Source organism: Mustela erminea, chromosome 9, assembly GCF_009829155.1.
Source record: "Mustela erminea isolate mMusErm1 chromosome 9, mMusErm1.Pri, whole genome shotgun sequence".
In the NCBI taxonomy this organism is placed as follows: Eukaryota; Metazoa; Chordata; class Mammalia; order Carnivora; family Mustelidae; genus Mustela; species Mustela erminea.
This window is the reverse complement of record NC_045622.1, coordinates 100714141-100737317: the sequence shown is the minus strand read 5'-3', so window position 1 is coordinate 100737317 and position 23177 is coordinate 100714141. Positions and strand designations below refer to the sequence as shown.

Sequence of the window (23177 nt, the reverse complement as noted above, 5' to 3'; positions counted from 1 at the left end):
ATTTATTCCCATTTCACAGAAGAGGATACTGAGTTAAAAAGAAACAAAACAAAATAGCAAGCCCCTCTTGCCAAACTGTGGGACAAACTGTGGAGCTAAGATTTGCACTCAGGCCTCAGGATCCAGGCGGCACACTACTCTATCCTAGCATGTGTTTACTGTTAACATCAATACAGATGGAAAATATGGTCTGTTTTGACAAGGAGGATCTTAAAGGGGGATAAAAATCACTTTTTTCCCCCAGAAATCATCTGTTGGAGAGAAGATGTTATTTTGGAAAGAAAAAAAAAAAAACCAAAACAACTTGGCATGAATGCCAATGATACCACTTTAATTTCGTCCCTCAGGTGTAAACTCTTGAGGGTTTAGTTCTTTAGAGATCTGGATCTAACATATTTAAAAGTATCAGAAACATGATCCCTTTATTTTGTACTGGATGTGAGTCAGGCTATAGGACAAGGAGCACTTCTTTGCTCTCAGGCTCATCTGGATGGAGATTTATTTTCTTTACCATGTGCTTAGGAGGTCACGTCTGCTGCAGAAGGTTACTACCAAGAAGGAAATTAAAATTTCCAAACTGACTTCTTGATGAAGGCCAGAAAACTCCAGGTTTTGCCATTCATCTTGAAGTAGTTATTAGGGAAACAAAGAATTCCCTTTAAGAAGTGAGTATCCCACATCATGATTAAAAATACATTTTGAAATATGGTGGAAAGACTTTAGAATGAACCTGACTTTTGGGAACAAAACCTCACCACTCCAAGAACTCAGAGAGAGTGGCCTTTGGTTTAGTCCAGCTCTTCAGGACACAAAATAACTGATTTTTTTTTTTTTTAATCTTTAAACCAGATCTTGTTCTTTATTTTGAATACTCCAATGTCCAGGAAGAATTCTAGGGTCATAGAATTCTAGGAATGGAAAGGTTATAGAGATCACTCCCCTTATTTATAGGAGAGGCAGGGTGTCTTATATTCGCATGCTGAACAGTGGTAGGGATGGTAGCACATTCTCATCGCCAACCACACACGTTTGATATGTCCACAAACATCCAAAACCAGTTTCAACATAGATTTTTGGACTCTTTCAGACATGAAAATAAAGCAGTGTTTTTCCCAACTGCTTCAGTTCACCGTGAACATAGAAGCTTTTTCTGAAATCCTGTGGCCTGTTGGTCTTGGACCAACCAAATATCATATTGAAACGTAGGTTTTCTTTTTATGCCCAGATCTCATTTCCCCAAGTAGATGTAAATTTTTAAAAACAATTGATATTAGTGGCTGACATTAATGAACAATCACCCTGTGGAAAAGGCATGCCACAGATATTTTCTCAAATAATAATAATAAATTAAAGATGCATAAATAGTGTATTAACTATTATTTTGTCACTATGGCATTTCAAGGACCACATCCTAATCATTCTATCTCCAAAGTGTGGAATGTTTTTGTTTGTTTATAGAGGGAATTATTTGAGTTGGTAATAAACATATGAACCTAGAATCTTTCTTATGGATACTCCCACACCTCGTGCTCCCTACTATAATTTTAAATAGCTTGATATATTCTTCCTTAGTTGATGAGTCAAAAATATATTTGCTTGAAAATTTTGTCTCAGTAAAGATGTTAAGCATTTTACATGTTTTGTTAATAAAATAGAAATTGCCTGTCAGGATTTATGTTTTAAATAGAATTATAAACATCACAGGGAATTAAAGGAAATAATTTCATTTTGGTGAACAAAATATTCATAGAAATTACTGATAGAAATTATCACTCATGATAAATTCAGCTGAGCTCCCAGGAGATACTTATTTTTCTACATGATTTCCATGGAAAGTTGTTATGCAGTATTTGATAGATTAATCTCTAAGGAAGAGCATCTTAGTGCCTCTTAAACCAGTGTATTTTTTCATTTGAATTATATGGTTGGTGGAATTTTATTCACTTCATTTAACCCCCAAATTGAGTCCTCTGTTCTTATCTCTTTGTGCCACTTGTGTGTTCTTGATGGTCAAAAAGTAAATATATCCAATCTCTTATTTGCAGGGCAGTCCTTTATAAACATGAATAGGATTATTATGTGTTATGATAGAATACTCTCCATTCTAAATAACCCTACTGACATTTGTTTACATTTCCCTTTGTAAGCCTTTTATAAGGGAAAGAGATCAATATACACAGATATGGATGCTGTCTTCATGACATCTGAATGGTACTATCCACTCCATCAAAACAGGAACTGAAAGGGCCTTATTTCTATTCTGTTTACCCCATCCCAACTGTCAATTATCAGGATCTGAATTTTTCATCATTTCTTACAATATCACTAGTTATTGTATTCCTAGGTAGGCATTACTATTCTATCATATGATAAAAATGAAATAGAGACTTCATTTAATTTCAAATACAATTTTAGAGCCCAAGAGAGTTTTAGTTTTTATAGTTAGACTGCTCTTTTGAAGGCCAAGAGAACAGAATCTAAAAAGATCAAGTATGAATTACTCAAGTTTACATGGGGATCACAACTCACAGGAACTAGTCCTTGGAAATAGTGTTGACCAGTCCAACATTGTTTCCATAACTGCTTCCTCTACAGATTAAAAAAACAAAAACAAAAACAAAACTTGTAATAAGTTTAAAAGGCTGTTTTCTATATGCCGATTGATATTTTAAAAATAAAATGTATTTTTAAATTTCTTACATAGGTTACAACTGACAGATGGAAGATAAGAACCAGACAGAAGTGACTGAATTTCTTTTCTTGGGCCTCACAGATCACCTCCATCATCAGATCGTCCTTTTTGTCATGCTTCTCTTTGTCTATGTTGTCACCCTGCGGGGTAACGTAGGCATGATCATTCTCATATGGACTGATGCAAGACTCCACACTCCTATGTACTTTTTTCTCAGCCACTTGTCCTTTGTAGATATTTGTTCTTCTTCCATTGCCCCCAAGATGCTGTGTGATATCTTTGCAGAGAAAAAAGGCATCTCTTTCATGGGTTGTGCCACACAAATGTGGTTTTCTGGTTTCTTTGTGGTATCTGAATGTTTCCTCCTGGCTTCCATGGCATATGACCATTATATGGCCATCTGTAAGCCCTTATTGTACACACTCATCATGTCCCAGAGGGTCTGTGTGCAGCTGGTTATGGGGCCTTATGCCATGGCTTTTATAAGCAGCATGACTTACATGACATTGACTTTTCTCTTACCCTTCTGTGGTTCAAATATCATCAATCATTTTTTCTGTGATATTTCACCACTGCTTTCCCTTGCATGTGCAGACACTTCCATGATTCAGCTTGTATTTTTATATTTGGCTGGATTTATAGGAATACTCAGTGGCCTGATCATCATGGTCTCCTATGTTTGCATCCTGGTGGCCATCTTGAAGATCCAGACTGCTGGAGGGAGGCAGAAAGCTTTCTCCACTTGCTCTTCTCACCTGGCAGTTGTCTCCATCCTGTATGGGACTCTTTTCTTTATCTATGTTTGGCCTGGCTCAACTTCCTCCCTGAATATCAATAAAGTGATTTCTCTGTTTTATACTGTGGTAATCCCCATGTTGAACCCCCTCATTTACAGCCTGAGAAACAAGAAGGTGAAAAATGCATTCAGGAGGAATTTTGAAAGGAAAAATTCTCTAATGGTTTTGGTAATACATAGCTCTGCCATGCTGTACCATAGATGTTGGTTCATAATGTGTAGTAAAAAGAACGCTGGGCTGAGAATAAATTCTTTTTAATTCCTGGGGTGTTACCAGGTTACTTATAGACAGTCTATATATTTTTTTCTTCAGTATTCATTTCTAAGTGATGGGGAATACAAAATAATTTGCAGATATATTAAAGGTATAAATGTAATGTATGCCAGAAGAAAATCCAGAATATTTATGTATTTTCATATGTGAGATGACATTTATTCCAGACTAGAACAGCAAATACTATAAGGGAAATATGTTATAAGGGAAAGAAAGAGTTCATTAATAAAGGCTTCAACAATCTGAGGATTTTGAAGGGGTGGGGGTGGGAGGCTGGGAGAGCCAGGTGGTAGGTATTATGGAGGGCATGTATTGCATGGAGCACTGGGTGTAGTGCACAAACAATGAATTCTGTTATGCTGAAAAGAAATAAAAAAAAATAAAGGCTTCATAGACCTTGTTAAAAGTTGAACAATGGAAAGTGAGAGAACACTTGCAAAATGGGTGACTCCAATGAGTTAGTGTCTCAGTAGGAAAGTGCTGAGCATATATGTACATATATATGACACACAATAGAGAAATGGACCACTGAGTGGATGGATGAGCAATTGGCACAAATGGAAATGCAAATGGCCAAAAATATAAATACAAAAAAAATCGCTCAACTTCACAATTTTTCAAGTAAATGAAATAAAAATGACAGTGCAAAGCTTCTTTTCATTTATCAGATTAGCAAACATCAAAATGATTATGTGCAATGCTGGTAAGGTTACCACTGGATATAGACAGCAATTTTACACTGAACTATGATAGCTAAGCATAACATAGCTACATTTTCAGAAAGCAATTTGATGATTTCTATTAAAATTCACATAATCTTTGACCTAGCTATTTTACATTTGGAAATCTGTGCTACAGAAAAATAAATACCAGACACAAATGTTGCAGCACCTTTTGTAAGGGGAATAAAAAGAAACTAGTTTGTATCATTAGGAGAAGCATACATTCTTTCTTTGAAGTGTTGCATAGCTAATTATAAAAAGAAGAAATTAGATATTCATGCTTTAGTTTGGAGGAAACTGCCTGATAAAATCATTGACAGATGGAAAAAAAATCAAGCCAAAATTTAATCTGTAAAGCAGATCACAGTTTGTGTTGGTTTGCAACTTCCTCAGGAGCCTCCAGTGAAATCAGTAAGTGGCCCCCATCACAAAGGGTAGGGCAAGACCAAAGAAAAATGCAGGCCACTTCAGAATGGTAGGTGGAGGATTTAACAGGCAAAGGGGTTTAAATAAGTCTGTTCTGAGTGCTGCAGTAAGAATGTATGTATGCTACTGCTTGTCAAATCTTCAGTTTATATAAAGGCCTTGCCAGGGTTCAAACACATAGAGAGTCCCAAGAACAGATCACTATCTCAAGGCTATGTTCTTGGGACAGCTCTTAGGAGCGGAGGACGTAGGCAGAGTGCACATTCCAAGGGTAGGAGAAGGGAGAGAAGCCTCCAGTTGCCCGGGTCGAGCCCACAGATCAACCAGAGCTTAGATCTCGATAACCTCCCCCAACACTTCGTTAAAAAAAAAAAAAAAAAAAAAGTAAAAAAGATGAGGTAAAAGTTACCTAATGTGAAAAATATATTGGTATTATGTGCATATGTATTATGTATATGGTCATGGAGAGAAGTGTGTAGTTCCTGTACAAACTGTTAAAAACTGGTTACTTCAGTAGGGTGACTTTGGAAATAGCAAGCAGGGGGGTTGTTTCATGGTCATGTGAGTTGTTGGACTCGTTTTACAACAGATGTTTGCTTTTGTAACTAAAATTCACTTTCAAAAAGCTGTAATCTGTGTCAAAATTGAATGAATGAATGAATGAATAAATGAATATATCTGTATGTAAGTAAGTTTGGGCAAATAGACTCAATGCCTTCTAGTAAGGCTATGTTTCCATTCTAACATTCTCTGATTTCATGAAATACTTTTAAGTACTGGTGAATGAAATCCTTGTCAAAAACAAAGTAAAATGGGGCACCTGGGTGGCTCAGTGGGTTATGCCTCTGTCTTCGGCTCAGGTCATGATCTCAGGGTTCTGGAATGGAGCCCCACATCGGGCTCTCGGCTCAGTGGGGAGCCTTCCCCCCCACCCACGTGCCTCTCTGCCTGCTTGTGATCTCTGCCAGTCAAATAAATAAAATCTTAAAAAAAAAAAACCTAAGTAAAATGGAGAAATTCTTAGTAACTTTATGCTTCAATCTCTTAGTTTTTCCCCCTAACGATCAGTATTTTCTCCCACCCCCCACCAGAGTCTATAATTTTTATACAAGATGGTAAGTTTTCTCCTTATTAAAAACATTGAAATGATAAAAATGCTAAATTCAAAACAACACAATGCAAATGATGAAGTTTGAAAAGTAAACTAAATATTATCTTAAATATATCCGTGTTAAACTACATTGTATATATTTTTTTGTAGCACAACAGTTCATAGAATGGATGCTTCTCCTACTGACACAACTTGTTTCCTTTCATTCCCCCTACAAATGATGTCCCAACATTTGGGATTTATATCTGGTATTTATATACCTGTAGTACAAGATTTCCAAATGTGAGCTATAGCTAGGTCAAAGATTATGATTGATTCATTTTGTTAATTGTCAGTTTTGTGAACTTTCCCAATACCATCTTTCTAAGAACTGTTAAAACTTGGGTTTAGGTGTGCCAAAGGGAAATATATTTTTATCTAGAAAGATCAACAGTTTCTTCTCAGTCAAACTTTGCCTTAAAATGACTCTACTGTGCATCTTCATTACATAACATGTTTCAAATCTGTCACCTATTGAGATAGTCATTTCCTAGTAGGAGAGCTGAAGTATTTTCTGTCACTTTAATGGCTTCTTACACATTTATGAAGCACATTCTATTGAATGGGAATTGGGAGGAGAACAGCAGGAAGCAAGTGATAATTATAAATTTCTTGAATTGCTCTATGGTCCTTCTCCAAGAATATGCAAATATATTCAAACCAACTGTCTTCCTCTAGCTCAAGTTATTGCTGTTCTGATCTCCTAATGTATTCTGCCTAGAATCTCTTCCTATTATATTCATGTGGATTAACAACTTGTTTTTCATATACGGTTTACATATTACTGCCACTCAGAGACTCACCCTAAGGGAGTGATTAGAGATGGAGTCAATTAGAGTACCTCTGTGTTTGGCTCTTACGGCACCATATTCTTTTCTTTTAGACTTTGTAGGTGTAATGCAGTGGATCTTAAAATATATTTTTGTTTTGTTTTTATTAGCAAGAAATGTTCCCAACTGATTCTTCCTACAGGGCAGTGACAGAAATTCACATGCAGGTGCATTTTTTGTTTGTTCGTTTGTTTATCCTGAAAGTCTTTAAGTAGTTCCCCCTATTTTGTGAAGTAAAGGTGAATAAGCCCCAATATCAGAGGGAAACTCTCTGTTAGTTAGGTCTCCACTCACTGCAATTTCCCGATTTGTAATATTGGCTTCTGGCAGAAGGCCATTGATTTTCATAACGCACATGGTTTCTGAGAAGTCAGATATAATTTTTATCTTTGTTCCTCTGTAGATGAGGCATTTTGCCTCTGGCTTCTTTCAAGATTTCTTTTTTAATTTTTAATTTTCTGCACTTTGAAAATTATATGCCTGGGTGTGGTTTTTGCTGGCCTTCCTTCTGCTTGATATTCTCTGAGCTCCATGGATCTATGGTTTAGTGCCTAAGTTTAATTTGGGGAAAATAGTCATTGTTTAAAGTATTTATTTTTTAAATCATTTATTTATTTAGAGAGAGATAGAGTTGCGGGGAGAGAGGAAGAAGAAGAGCAAACTCCCTTCTGAGTGTGCAGCCTGATGCAGGACTTGATCTCACAACCCCTAGATCATGACCTGAGCCAAAATGAAGAGTCAGACACTCAGCTGACTGAGCCAGCCTGACAACACTTAAATGTTTCTTCTATTCCTCTCTTTCTTCTTCTGATATTCCCATTAGGTATGTGTTACTCCTTTTTCAGTTGTTGCCCCACAGACCTTATTTAGATATTTGTCCCTATTCTTCTTCTTCCTCTTTTTTTTTTTGGTCTTTGTTTTCTTTCCTTTTCAGTTTTTGAAGTTTCTATTGCTATATCTTCAGGCTCATTGATTCTCTCCTCAACCGTGTCCAGTCTACTAATGAGCCCATCAAAGACATCCTATATTTTGGTTACAGTGTTTTTGATCTCCAACATTTTAATCATAGTTGATTTAAATTCTTGGTCTGATATTCCTACATCTCTATCATGCCTGATTCTAATGTTTGCTCTGTCTCTTTGGATCATGTTTTTGCCTTTCTGTATGTGCCTTTTGATTTTTTCTTTATAGTCAGACATGATGTTCCGGGTAAGAGGGGCTGCTATAAACAGACCTTTACCAAGTTGGTTGCAAAGTGTGGCTGGAAACATTCTATAATCCTTTGATTAGGTATCAGGTTTTGGCGGAACTATGCCTCTGGACTGTGAACCTCAAAAGTGTTTCTCAGTTTTGTTTTTTCTTCCTTGTAAGTCGGGACAGGATGACCAGAGTGGACTGGAGTAGGTTATTTCCTTCTTCCAGGTGGAAGGCTAGAGAAGGCTGAAGTTAGCCATTTCTCTTTCCCCCAGATGCATGAGGCTCTGAGAGGACTCCCAGCAGGGGATGGCATGCTTAGCCAGTTAACTAGTTTCTCCTGAGGGCAGACTTTATTAAGAAGTACATAGCTTTCTGATGGATTTCAGAATGCTTCCTTTTCTCCCCTGGTGGAAGCAAAAGAGAATTTTTCTTTTATATTTACTGTGGTTACCTGGTTGAACTCCTGGAGGTAAATCTCACTCTATTTTTTCAGTTCAGGTTTTCCTGTCAAGGCACTGGTTCCCATGGAAATTTCTTCTTGTGAGTAAGCTGTGACTCTCTGTTCTCACCTGTCCATTTCTCCGCTGTTGGGGACAGTGGTTTGCCCCGTGTCGTCCCATCTCTTATAGGTCCAAGAAGAGTTATATTGATTCTTCAGTATCTTTAGCTTTTTACTTATTAGGGCAGATTGGTGACTTCCAAGATTCTTACCTGAAGAACTGGGAACCTGGAGTTCTTTCATGGCTTTTGCAATAATGTTCTCTCTGGCTGAGATCTTTCATCTTCCAATATGTGCCTGGGGGTCTTCCAGACCTTTCTGCCTTGGCTTGAAGTTCATTTTCTCAATGATATTTACTCTAACTTATTGAATACTGAATTTGTTATCATCACTACCCCATCAGGAGACTTAGATTTCCTTTACTCTGAACGAACTTTTTCTGTTATTGATCACACTTTTCACCTTCTAACCAATAATATATTTAAATGGATTATTTTAAATTTATTTTTATCTCAAGTTTTTATTTAAATTATAGTTAGCTAACATATAGCATAATATTGGCTTCAAGAGTAGAATTTACTGATTCCTCACTGACATACAACACCTTGTACTCCTCACAATAAGTACCCTCCTCAATACGCATCAACATTTAGCCCTTTACCCACCTGCCTCTCCTCTGGTAACCATCAATTTTTGTTGTTGTTGTTGTTGTTGTTTTGTTGTTCTTTATAGTTAAAAGTTTCTAAGGCTTTGTTTCAAATTCAAAATGGATGAAAGACCTAAATGTGAGGCAGGAAACCATCAAAATCCTAGAGAACAGAGGTAGCAACCTCTTTGATGTTAGCTGTAGTTATTTCTTATTAGACATGTTGCTTGGAGGCAAGGGAAACAAAACCAAAAATGAACTAGGGGGACCTCATGAAGATAAAAACACCATACAGAAAGATAAACTCAAAATGGATTAAAGACCTAAATGTGAGACAGGAATCCATCAAAATCCTAGAGGAGGACACATGCGGCAACTTCTTTGACCTTGACTGCAGCAACTTCTTCCTAGACATGTCCAAGGGCAAGGGAAACAAAAGCAAATATGAACTCTAGAGACTTCATCAAAGGGAGCTCCTGAGAGCAAAGAAAATAGTTAACAAAAGTAAAAGTCAGCCTATGGAATGGGACAAGATATTTGCCAATGACATATTAGAGAAAGGGCTAATATCCAATATCTATAAATAAGTTATCAAACTAAACACTCAAAAAGTGAAAAATCCATTCAAGAAATGGACAGAAGACATGAACAGAAACTTCTTCAAAAAAGACATACAAATAGCCAACAGACACATGATTTAAATGCTCTACATTCCTTGGCATCAGGAAAATACAAATCAAAACTTCAGTGAGATATTACCTCACACTAGTCAGAATGGCTAAAATTAACAAGTCAGGAAACAATAAATGCTGGTGAGGATGTGAAGAAAGAGGAACCCTTTTACACTGTTGATGGGAATGTAAGCTGTCAGAGTCACTCTGGAAAACAGCATGGAGGAGCCTCAAAAAGTTAAATAGAGCTACCCTATGACCCAGCAATTGCACTATTAGGTTTTACCCCAAAGATAAAAATATAGTGATCTAAATGGGCACCTGCATCCCAAAATTTATAGCAGCATTGTCCACAATAGACAAACTGTGGAAAGAGCCAAGATGCCCACTGATAGATATATGGATAAAGATGTGGTTCATATATAAAGTGGAATATTACTCAGCCATCAGAAAGGATGAATACTTACACTTACACTGATGTGGCTGGAAGGGTGTTATGCTGATTGAAATAAGTCAATCAGAGAAAGACAATTACCATATGGTTTCATTCATACATGGAACATAAGAAACAGAGCAGAGGACTGTAGGGGGAGGGAGAGATAACTGAATGGGAAGTCATCAGAGAGGGAGAAAAAACATGGGAGTCATAACTATAGAAAACAAACTGAGGGTCCCTGGAAGGGCGGTGGGTGGAGGATGGGATAAGTCAGTGATGAGCATTAAGGAGAGCACGTGATATGATGAACACTGGGTGTTACATGCAATTGATGAGTTATTGAACCCTACATCTGAAACTAATGATGTACTATATGTTGGATAGATGAATATAAATAAAAAAAATAAAAGACAACCTACAGAATGGGAAAAGATGTTTGCAAATAACATATCTGATAAAGGGTTAGTATCCAAAATCTATAAAGAACTTCTTAAACTCAACACACAAAAACAAACAATTAAGTTAAGAAATGGGCAGATGACATGAATAGACATTTTTTCAAAGAAGACATACAGATGGCAGTCATATTACAATATATAAACCTACATATACAACTTACTATCCAGCAATTTCACTACTTGGTATTTACCCAAAGTATGCAAGAATACTGATTCAAAGTGACACATGCATGCTCATGTTCACAGCAGCATTATCAACAATAGCCAAACTATGCAGAGAGCCCAAATGTTTATTGATCAATGAATGAATGGATAAAGAAAATGTGGTACACACACACTTTCTTACACACACACACACACACACACACACAATGGAATATCACTCAGCCATCAAAAATAATGAAATCCAACAGATGAATGGATCAAGAAGATGTGGTATATATACACAATGGAATACTATGCAGCCATCAAAAGAAATGAAATCTTGCCATTTGCGACAACATGGATGGAACTAGAGCGTATCATGTTTAGCGAAATAAGTCAAGCAGAGAAAGACAACTATCATATGATCTCCCTGATATGAGGAAGTGGTGATACAACATGGGGGCTTAAGTGGGTAGGAGAAGAATAAATGAAGCAAGATGGGATTGGGAGGGAGACAAACCATAAGTGACTCTTAATCTCACAAAACAAACTGAGGGTTGCTGGGGGGAGGGGGTTTGGGAGAAGGGGGTGGGATTATGGACATTGGGGAGGGTATGTGCTTTGGTGAGTGCTGTGAAGTGTGTAAACCTGGTGATTCACAGACCTGTACCCCTGGGGATAAAATATATATGTTTATAAAAAATAAAAAATTAAAAAAAATAATGAAATCTTGCCATTTGCAATGAAGTAGATGGAGCTAGAGTGTATTAGGCTAAGCAAAATAAGTCAGAGATACACAAGTTCCATATGATTTCACTCACATGTGGAACTTAAGAAACAAAACAGATGAACATAGGGGAAAGGAAAAATTAATTTATTTTTAAATTTATTATTTATTATCTTCCTTCATTAAGATGAAAGATGCATGTGTGCATGTTATTTTATTAAACTGATACAAGTCAACCACTACTTGGACATAGTGTATGTTTGATATTTATTCAATAGTCAGATGGTGTGGCTTTCAAGTATGAGAAAAAAGTCTGTCTCATGTTATCGGTGGGTAACCTCACTATTATTTCTTCTACTCTTCTTCTGCTCATTGATGTCTTTTCTTTATTTCATTTTTATTTTTTTCCCCAGCTTTATTGAGCAAGATTGACAAACATAATTGTAAGATATTTAAACTGCACAATGGGATGATTTGATATTTGTATACACTGTGACTGGATGCTCCCCATCTAGTTAATTCACATGTACATCACCTCATATAGTTATCTTCTTTGGGAGTTGGTGAGAGCATTTAAATTCTACTCTCTTTGCAAATTTCAGTTATACAGTACAGTGCTGTCAACCACAGTCAGCATGTTTTTCATTATATCCTCAGACCTTATTCATCTTACAAGAGAATTCTGGTGCTCTTGATGTCTTTTCAACCCAAGCCGATGGAAGACCCACATCACACCTCATGGGAAGGATCACTTCCCAGGATTACTAATGTGCATGTTCTCTGTCTGCAAGTGCTTCTTATTTATGGGCTACACATGTTCCTGACAGTTTTTATTTCTGCTGCTCTACCTGTTGTGGTACTAGGTACCTACTCTGCTATTACATGGGTTTTGAACATACGTTGTTTGTCCTTTCTTCCACTCTTCAAACGCCAGCCATGGCTGCTTCTCTTCTCAAGCAACGTTTATTCCCTTCCCCACTCCTCTTCCCCTTCTCCCTCTGTTCCCTTCCTTTCCCGTTCCTTTCTTTCTCGTGGCATTAGTGTATGAGAAGTGACACAGATTGCCCTTGATTTTTGAGGGAATATATCACATCTAAACTGAGTCCTCACAAATAGCAAAAATCCCTGACTCTATTTTCATTCTTAATATTACACCATCTTCCATCTTCTTATGAGAACACTTTTTTTTGGGGGGGGCATTTAATGTATCTTGGGTAGAACCCATATTTTCTTAGGAAATGGTCCACAATTGGACTTCAATTCTCTCATTAAAAAAATACACTATTAAAAAAAAAAAAGACACTATTTATTTATTTATTTATTTGCGAGAGAGTGAGAATGAGAGAGAGAGAGAGAACACAGAGAGGGAGAGAGAGAGGGAGAAGCAGACTCCCTGCTGAACAGAGAGCCGGGTGCTGGGCTTGATTCCAGGACCCTGACATCATGACCTGAGTCGAAGGCAGAAACCTGGCTGACTGAGCCACTCAGGTGCCCCCAGTTCTTTCATTTGTATTATGGGATCCTTCTCCACTGAAGCTGGCATCCTTCTAAAAGTCACTCGCGTGGTGTGGCTGCTGGCATTAGCGCTTGCAGATTTGTAGGCTGGCTAAGTCTCAGAAGAACTGTTTAATACTTTAATACAGTTTTTAACTCAGTTTCTTGCTTTCTTCCACATCAGGGTCATCCCTGTGACTTGGTATTTTCTTGTGGTTCTTGAAGTGATCATAAATGTAGAATGCCAAATTTACTTACAGACTCTTCAGTTTGTTGAGTCAAATAATGGTTTTTCAGGGAAGAGGAGGAGGCATATTCTGGAATATGAATTCCATAACAGGAAAACCCATGCTATAAAGTTTATCTAACCTACCCACCCATTTGACTAGGCCCCAAACAAGCTCATGTGAATGTTGTTGAAGAGTTTAGCTGTTCTCTTTCTTAGGAGGCTGATCATATCATTTATAAACCCTGACACTTGGGCTGACACATTGAATATACACGGAGCCCAAAATATTTTCATGGCAGTGACACTGAGACTTTTAATCACATCAAAGATTTTCTTTTTCCTTTTTTAAAATTTTACTGTTTTGCTCACTGATGTATCTGAAACACTGCTTTATAAAAGTACTGATGCATTAAATAAATGAATACAGGGGTACATATGGAGTCAAAATATAATCCACCATTTTCCTCTTAAATACTTACACAATCCCTTCCACTTCTGTTCCCTTGATAGCTGTGACAACAAGGGAACAAATGGGAAAATTATTTGGGTCAACTTACCAAGATTCTTCTTTTTTTTTTTAATCAGTATTTTGATATCTAACATTTACATGGTCATTTAGCCCCAGAAATTCTCTGGTATTCTCATACTATTCAGTTGTTGTATTGTGCTGCCTTTGCGTTCTTGAATGGTTAGGCCTTGTAAGTGAGACTAATTAGGTTCTGTTGATCTTACATAGCAAAAACAAGAAATGTAAAACTGTAGAGAATGAAAGAAGATATTCTATACCATACAAATGAATTCCTTACTGTGACACCTAGCTGTCATGCTAGTAGAATAGAAAAAAAAAATGATGTAACAGAAAGAAATATCTAGAAATGGATGAATGGTTTGGGAATTTGTGCATGATACATTTAGCATTTCAAATTTCAGTTTTCAGCTTTCTTGTATAGGAAATTCACACCAGGCAAGAATAATTGGAAAGATAATTATGGAGATTAACCATATCAGATATCAAATAAAACATTCACATTTTAGTAATTAGAAGTGTGGCAGTAAATTGCTTATTTTAGTATAACTGTGGTAGCAGAAAAATAGTAAAGAATGTTGTCATATTTCAAGTAAATACTAAGAGAATTTGGGAGAATAAAAGACATATTCTTTTAGTTAGATCATCTATTTCTGCCTTCTGGTTGTTTACTACTGCCTACTGGCCACTACTGTCTGGGGATCCTATTATCAATGTGGCAGTCAGCTAGCTCTGTATTCCTGTAACATTGTCTCCTTCTGCCAGTCTGATCTAGAGAGGACTGATACCTCCAATCATATTAGTGATAGTGCCCTCATGTCTTTTCTAAAGATAGTAGAAACTGTAGCAGAAGTGGACTTGTATCTCTAAAGCCCAATTATCTGTGTGATGAGATCAAGTTTTGATCTCTTGGATCATTCGTGATATTGGAAAAAATGAATTCCAGGAGGTGTATAAGGGAAGAAGTCAAAGGCCAGCTAGGCAGTTGAGACTAGCGAAGATATAAAACACTGTCCCAAGGCTGGCAGTTAGAATTCAATCTTGGCTCACTTCTGTCTCCCATCCAGGAACAAACTTCTGCCATTCAAGTTAGATCTTCCTAGGATGATCTCTTAAAGAAACAATATAATTCCTTTCCATTATCACATAAACTTCACATTTACCCAACACCTTCAAGAAGTTAGATCAATCTGATTTTTCTTCCTGCAGCCACATTCTTTTTTTTTTTAATTAATTTTTTTATTTTTTATAAACATATATTTTTATCCCCAGGGGTACAGGTCTGTGAATCACCAGGTTTACACATTTCACAGCACTCACCAAAGCACATACCCTCCCCAATGTCCATAATCCCACCCCCTTCTCCCAAACCCCCTCCCCCCAGCAACCCTCAGTTTGTTTTGTGAGATTAAGAGTCACTTATGGTTTGTCTCCCTCCCAATCCCATCTTGTTTTATTTATTCTTCTCCTACCCACTTAAGCCCCCATGTTGCATCACCACTTCCTCATATCAGGGAGATCACATTCTTAAAATTATAAGTCCACTTACTCATTTACTCATTGTTTAAAAATATTTATTGAACATTTACTCTTTAAAACACTATTCCAGAAGCTGAAGGTTTAGTGAGGAAAACCTAAACAAAATCCATACTAATTGTTGTAGGGTGGTATGATGTTGATAAAAATTCAATGTTTGTTCTGAAGAAAAAACTGTGCAAGAGGGAAAGTGGATGAGGGTTAAGGTGGGTTTAGCTTTACTCTTTTACAAAGGATGATTGAAGATGGACTCGAGATGAGTAGAAGTCTGAATGAAATGAAGAAGAAAACTGTGCAGATCTACCTGGAGAGAAATACATTAGAAGCAAAAATAAGAGAGAGGAAGATTTTGAGTTAGAATCCTGCTTTTCTTGGACCAATAGGAAGTGAACGGGGGTGCCTGGGTGGCTCATTTGTTTAAGCATCTGCCTTCAGCTCAGGTCATGATACCAAGGTCCTGGGACTGACCCCAGCAACAGACAATGGCTCCCTGCTCAGTGGGGAGTCTGCTTCTCCCTCTGCTCCTCTCCCTGTCCCTGCTCTTGCTCTCTTGCATGCTCTTTCTATCTCAAATAAATGACTAAAATCTTAAAAAATAGAAAGTGGACTGAGTATCCTGATGAGAGGTAGGAGAATCCAGATTTTCCTATTCATCCCCTTCACTGAGTTCTTATGAGGCTTGAATGGGTTAATACTCTCTAAGCAGATTTATGAAGTTTGAGCCCAAACCCATTTTTTTCTACCCCTATATTTGAAAATTTTATACAGCCAATGTGGACTACTTCTGTCTCTCAAAAATGATGTCCAATTTTTTTTAAAGATTTTTATTTATTTATTTGACAGACTGAGATCACAAGTAGGTGGAGAGGCAGGCAGAGAGAGAGGAGGAAGCAGGCTCCCTGCTGAGCAGAAAGCCCAATGTGGGGCTCTATCCCAGGACCCTGGGATCATGACCTGAGCTGAAGGCAGAGGCTTTAACCCACTGAGCCACCCAGGTGCCCCAAGATGTCCAAATTTATAACCCTTTCGCTGCATACACACCCCAATCCACATTTTTTAAATCTACCTATATTTACCTCCCTTTGAGAATAATCTCATATAAGAGACACTTTTCAAACCCTCTGGCTACAATGATTCTACCATCCTGGAAATCATGGACTGATCATGGAGTCCCTTATGCTGCTGTGTACCCAGACTCACCTTCTGATTATAATATATCTGAAGCAAGGCCATATTTTATATTCTCAAACCTGTATAGTGTCAAAGGCTGGTGATATCATGTAGCAGTTGAAGACTCAAAATGGCTCAAAACTGGATTTCAGGGGTGCCTGGGTGGCACAGTTGATTGAGTGTCTGACTCTTGATTTTAGTTCAGGTCATGGTTTCAGGGTCTGAGATGGAGCCTCAGTGTTAGGCTCCACATTCAGCATAGACTCTGCTTAGGATTCTCTCTCCCTCTCCCTCTGACCCTGCCCCCACTCACATTCTTTCTCTTTAATAAATAAATAAATTTAAAAACAACAAAAGCAACCATATAAAAAAATGGGCAGAAGGTATGAACAGACAATTCTCCAATGAAGACATACAAATGGCCATCAGACACATAAAAAAATGTTCATCATCACTAGCCATCAGGCAGATTCAAATTCAAACCACATTGCGATACCACCTTACACCAGTTAGAATGGCCAAAATTAGCAACAGGAAACACCATGTGTTGGAGGGGACGTGAAGAGAGGGGAACCCTCTTACACTGTTGGTGGGAATGCAAGTTGGTGCAGCCACTTTGGAGAACAGTGTGGAGATTCCTCAAGAAATTACAAATAGAACTTCCCTATGACCCTGCCATTGCACTCCTGGGTATTTACGCCAAGGATACAGATGTAGTAAAAAGAAGGGCCATCTGTACCCCAATGTTCATGGCAGCAATGGCCACAGTCGCCAAACTGTGGAAAGAACCAAGATGCCCTTCAGTGGATGAATGGATAAGGAAGATGTGGTCCATATACACTATGGAGTATGATGCCTCCATCAGAAAGGATGAATACCCAACTTTTGTAGCAACATGGACGGGACTGGAAGAGATTATGCTGAGTGAAATCAGTCAAGCAGAGAGAGAGTCAATTATCATATGGTTTCACTTATTTGTGGAGCATAACAAATAGCATGGAGGACAAGGGGAGATGGAGAGGAGAAGAGAGTTGAGAGAAATTGGCAGGGGAGGTGAACCATGAGAGACCATGGACTCTGAAAAACAATCTGAGGGTTTTGAAGGGGCGGGGTGTGGGAGGTTGGGGGAACCAAGTGGTGGGTACTGGAGAGGGCACGTATTGCATGGAGCACTGGGTGTGGCACAAAAACAATGAATACTGTTATGCTGAAAATAAAAAAACAAAACAAAACACAACAAAAACCACAAAAATACACCCGCAAAATATGCCTGGATTTTGAAGCATGTGTGTGTGTGGTGGTCCCAAAGGGAGAGATGGGTTTATTTTGTGTAATTACAATGGATTCAAGTCACAGTATTTTTCTCTTGAAATAATATTTTCTCTATAGGCCTGTTCTCCTGAGCTTTTTTTTCCTTGAGGGAATTGACTCCAATGCACACAAGAATCCTTTAGAAAAACCTCTGCTTTGTGTTGGGTAGATTGAGTCAATTAATGCCTTTTTGGAGTGCCCAGGTTTCAAGATGGTATCACTGTATTGTGTATCTTCCTAGAACCTGGAGAAGCTGAGAAGAGTGACCAGTCTATTTTTGTAGGGTAATTGGTTTTTATAACAAGGAATGTTACTTTCATAATTCACTACGACTTAGGCAGTGGGTCTAGGTCATGTTTCTTTGATAGGTGCATTAAGTTATTTCCTAAGCTGCCTTTAGAAGTTTAGATAACAAAAAATGCATTCAGATGCCTGGAAAGCATCATCTCTAAGATTACTATGAAGAATAATTTGGTATGAGTCAAATGTTGAGTCTGTGTCTTTTGGTTTAACTGACCTAACTTGAATGTACATGTTTGCTGAATCTTGTTTTTGGCATAGGGATAGTGAAATGTATTGAAGGATTTGTGGTTCATAGGATGTTAGTATTAAGAGGTTTGGCTCTCTGGTTCTTAATTTATTCCTTTTCCTTACATTGGGTTTTATAAGTCGAAAGCAAACCTCTGAATCCACTGACCTGAATTCCATGCTGCTCACACCCAAAATCACATGCATACCTAGGATCATGATTTTTCTATCTTAGAATTTTTGGATTAGATAAATTTTTGGATTGGGAAAAATAAATTAATATGCACTTTGACAGTCATGAACTATTGTTTTCATATACATCTTCCTTGAGTAAAAAGTAAATACAAATATTGATGAGCTATGATGAGTTTGTGTATTTAGAAAATACTAAATCCTTGAATATCTTACAACTAGGTACTTTTTTTTTTTTTTTTTGGCTAATCTTGGATTCCACCCCTCCAGACCTTTCCTTCCAAGCTCCTTTGCCTATGGGACCATAGGATGTCAGTAGATTTTTTTTTTTTAAGATTTTATTTATTTATTTGACACAGAGAGAGATCACAAGTAGACAGAGAGGCAGGCAGAGAGAGAGGGAAGCAGGCTCCCTGCTGAGCAGAGACCCGATGTGGGGCTCGATCCCAGGACTCTAGGATTATGACCTGAGCTGAAGGCAGAGTTCTTTAACCCACTGAGCCACCCAGGCACCCCAAATGTCAGTAGACTTTAGCTTCATGACTTTATTCTTAAGCAAAAATCTTTTCAGTCTTTCTTACCAGGGGAAAGTGTTTTTAGATTTCTGTCATACTTCTATTGCACAGCCCAATGGTATATTTGTGTGATTGTGCTGTTGGAATCATTATGATTATTTCAAAATCCAAAACATGCTCCTCCCTTCCTGAATTTCCCATTTTTGGAATCCTAACCTCATTTCTCTTCCCTCTCACTTCTCATTCATTCATTCATTCATTTCTTCCTCCTCCTCCTCCTCCTCTCCTCCCTCACCCTCTCCCCCTTCTCCTTCCTCTTTCCTTCCTCCAGCTCCCTCTCCTTCTCCTTCCCTTCTTCCCCCTACCCCCTCCTCCTCTTCTTCCTCCTCCTTCTACTTCCTCTTCTTCTTCTTCCTCCTCCTCCTCCCCCTTCTCCTCTTCTTCTTTGTTAAAGAGTTTTATTTTGAAGTATAGATTCACAAGAAGTTGCAAAGATATACAGAGAGACTCATATCCCTTCCCTCAGGGTTCCCCAACAGTATATCTTACCAAGTACAACACATCAAATCTGGAAAATTGGCAATGATGTGATGTGTGTGCTTTGTTCTATAACATTTAACTTCTTCTGTCAACAGCTTTGTTTAACCCATGCAACAATCAGGCCACAGAACTCTACATCCATCTCTACATGGATGTGCCTGTGCTATGCTCTTATAGTTACACTGTCCCTCTCCCTCCCTTTCCTAATCCCAGGCAACCAATGACCTGTTTCCATCTCTATCATTTCACCATTTTGAGAATGTTATACAAATGTCATAATGACAGAATTCTGAATTTTTGAGATTGGCTCTTTTTGACTCAATGTAATGACCTGGAGACCCTTTCAAACTGTGTGTGTATCATATTTCTTTCCCCTCTTTCTTACTGAAGAGTATTCCATGGTATGATGTACCAAGATTGTTGAGCCATTTACATATTGTAGGGCATTTTGGTTATTTGATATGTCTGGCCATTATGATTGAAGCTTCTGTGATCAAAATTATACAGGTTTTTATGTGGAGAAAGTTTTCATTTCTCTGGGATAAATGTAAAGGTGTATCCTTTTCATCCTTAAATTATTGCTTTTCTTTCCCAGCGCCTATTAATACTTAATTAGTTACAACACTTACTGAGATTTAAGAACTAGTATCTTTTTGATAAACTAAAAAAATTGATGGAGTTTGATGAGGTTAGTGGTTATATAAACTAATGACAGGAGGATCACAGATGTTTGGGATAAGGTATCACCAAGGAGGTTCAGCGTATCACCTTACACCAGTTAGAATGGCCAAAATTAACAAGACAGGAAACAACATGTGTTGGAGGGGATGTGGAGAAAGGGGAACCCTCTTCCACTGTTGGTGGGAATGCAAGTTGGTGCAGCCTCTTTGGAGAACAGTGTGGAGATTCCTCAAGAAATTAAAAATATAACTTCCCTATGACCCTGACATTGCACTCCTGGGTATTTACCCCAAAGATACAGCTGTAGTGAAAAGAAGGGCCATCTATACCCCAATGTTTATAGCAGCAATGGCCACGGTCGCCAAACTGTGGAAAGAACCAAGATGCCCTTCAATGGATGAATGGATAAGGAAGATGTGGTCCATATACACTATGGAGTATTATGCCTCCATCAGAAAGGATGAAGATTTTGAACCCTGGTCAAAGCCATCTTCCCTTGTTTGAGCTTGCTCTTTAGACACCACAGGTCTCTCTTTTAGATGACATGACTGAATATTTATCTAAAATCTAAAGGAATTAGTGGAGAAGTTGCATTCCAAACACCCTTCGCCTAGAGTGAGAGAAGGTGTTTGCCTAACTTAATCAAATTCACACAATACTTTTTTTCTATAAAATATTTCTTTAAGTATACTTTGTACAGTGTAGGGATTTTTAGAAATGTAATCTGGCACAGTTGGAGGGCATGTCTCAGATAATCCCCAATGTTCTCTTCTGGGTTAAAATTCTATGATTCTCTTAAAAATTTCTTTTTCTGTGGAAGAAAATAAAGAGTGCTGTGAGGTTTGGCGACTTACTCTGTATTGCACAAATAGTTTGCAACTAGATTGCATGACCATCAGATGTAGACTTCAAGAGAGTTGGGTGTCAGTTTATCGTTTTTTAAAAAATTAAATTCATTTATTTTCAGCATAACAGTATTCATTATTTTTTCACCACACCCAGTGCTCCATGCAATCCGTGCCCTCTCTAATACCCACCACCTGGTACCCCAGCCTCCCACCCCACTGCCACTTCAAACCCCTCAGATTGTTTTTCAGAGTCCATAGTTTCTCATGATTCACCTCCCCTTCCAATTTCCCCCAACTCCCTTCTCCTAGTTTATCATTTTTAAATGAAAAAAAAAAGAAGTTAAATTAATTTTAAATTTAATTACAAACTGATTGCCAAGAAAAATCTTTCTCTTTCTCATTCCAGATTAAATCAAAGAATGGATTATGGAAATCAGACTTTGGTGACTGAATTCTTTTTCGTGGGCTTAACAAATCACTTCCAGCACCAGGTTGTTCTCTTTTTGATATTTCTCTTGGTTTATCTTGTCACTCTTCTGGGAAACGTGGGGATGATCACCCTCATTTGGATGGATCCCCGACTCCACACTCCCATGTACTTTTTTCTCAGCCACTTGTCTTTTGTGGATATCTGCTCCTCTTCTGTCATTGGTCCTAAGATGTTGACTGATATCTTTATGGAGAAAAAAGTAATTTCTTTCTTGGGCTGTGCTGCTCAGATCTGGTTTTTTGGTCAGTTTGTAGTGACTGAATGTTTCCTCCTGGTCTCCATGGCATATGACCGGTATATGGCGATCTGTAAGCCCTTGTTGTATACTCTCATTATGTCCCAGCGTGTCTGTGTGCAGCTGGTGGTAGGACCTCATGCTATGGGTCTTATGAGCACTATGACTCACACGACTTTCACCTTTCACCTACCTTACTGTGGTCCAAATATCATCAATCACTTCTTCTGTGACCTTATTCCTGTTCTGTCCCTGGCATGTGCAGACACCCAGGTCAATCAGTTTGTACTTTTCATCTTGGCTGGAGCTCTAGGAGTGGTCAGTGGTGTGATCATCCTGGTTTCCTACATTTACATCGTCATTGCTATCCTGAGGATCCACTCTGCTGAGGGGAGGCGCAAAGCCTTCTCTACCTGCTCTTCACACCTGACAGCTGTCTCCATCCTGTATGGGACACTCTTCTTCATCTATGTACGCCCTAGTTCTAGTTTCTCCCTGGATATCAATAAAGTGGTTTCTGTGTTCTACACAGCTGTGATTCCCATGTTGAACCCACTTATCTACAGCCTGAGAAACAGGGAGGTCAAGGATTCATTCAAAAGGAGGTTTGAGAAGAAGCAGTTTCTTATGAGTGGGTAAACTAGATTCCATTTGTACTACAGATTGAGAGGTGATATTTACACAAGATGCATGAGCATGGACTGAGTGATGGGAGTGCATATTTTATGTTGAGCTTCACTCTTTATTATTGTGTGTCACTGAAGTCTTATAACATCTTTAGGTTACAATCTTTTCATTGGGTTTTCTCATTTCTCGATTAACAGTATTGAGATTTAGAGCTTTAAAATGTAGTGAGTGGCTTAGAGAATCCCAAAGATTTAGAATAGTCTTAAGATTTTGTAACGGGAAATGAGGAGTGCTTTGTTATGTATGAGAAAAGTGGAAAAATCTTAACCAATGAGCTTAACAGTACCTCTGTTTTGCTTTACAAGATGTTGAGATCTTGCAATTACTTGCAAGTTTACCTTTTATTCTTTTTTTATTTTTTATATTTTATTTATTTACCTGACAGTGAGAGAGGGAACACAAGCAGGGGGAGTGGGAGAGGGAGAAGCAGGCTCCCCAATGAGCAAGGAACCTGATGAGGGGCTCAATCCCAGGACTCAGGGATCATGACCTGAGCTGAAGACAGAATCCCTAATGACTGAGCCACC

The 23177-nt window shown here is 38.1% G+C and overlaps 2 protein-coding genes across 2 annotated transcripts; both read left to right on the top strand.

Annotated features, from left to right (window-relative positions):
• Positions 1-2718: 2718 nt before the first annotated feature.
• On the top strand, positions 2719-3747 carry LOC116599949 (olfactory receptor 5G3-like). Its single transcript, XM_032359885.1, has one exon. It carries the CDS (start codon positions 2719-2721, stop codon positions 3745-3747), a length of 1029 nt encoding a protein of 342 aa, XP_032215776.1.
• Positions 3748-21657: 17910 nt separating this feature from the next.
• LOC116599948 (olfactory receptor 1002-like) lies at positions 21658-22602 on the top strand. Its single transcript, XM_032359884.1, has one exon. The coding sequence runs from the start codon at positions 21658-21660 to the stop codon at positions 22600-22602; it is 945 nt and encodes a 314-aa protein (XP_032215775.1).
• The last annotated feature ends 575 nt before the right edge of the window (positions 22603-23177 follow it).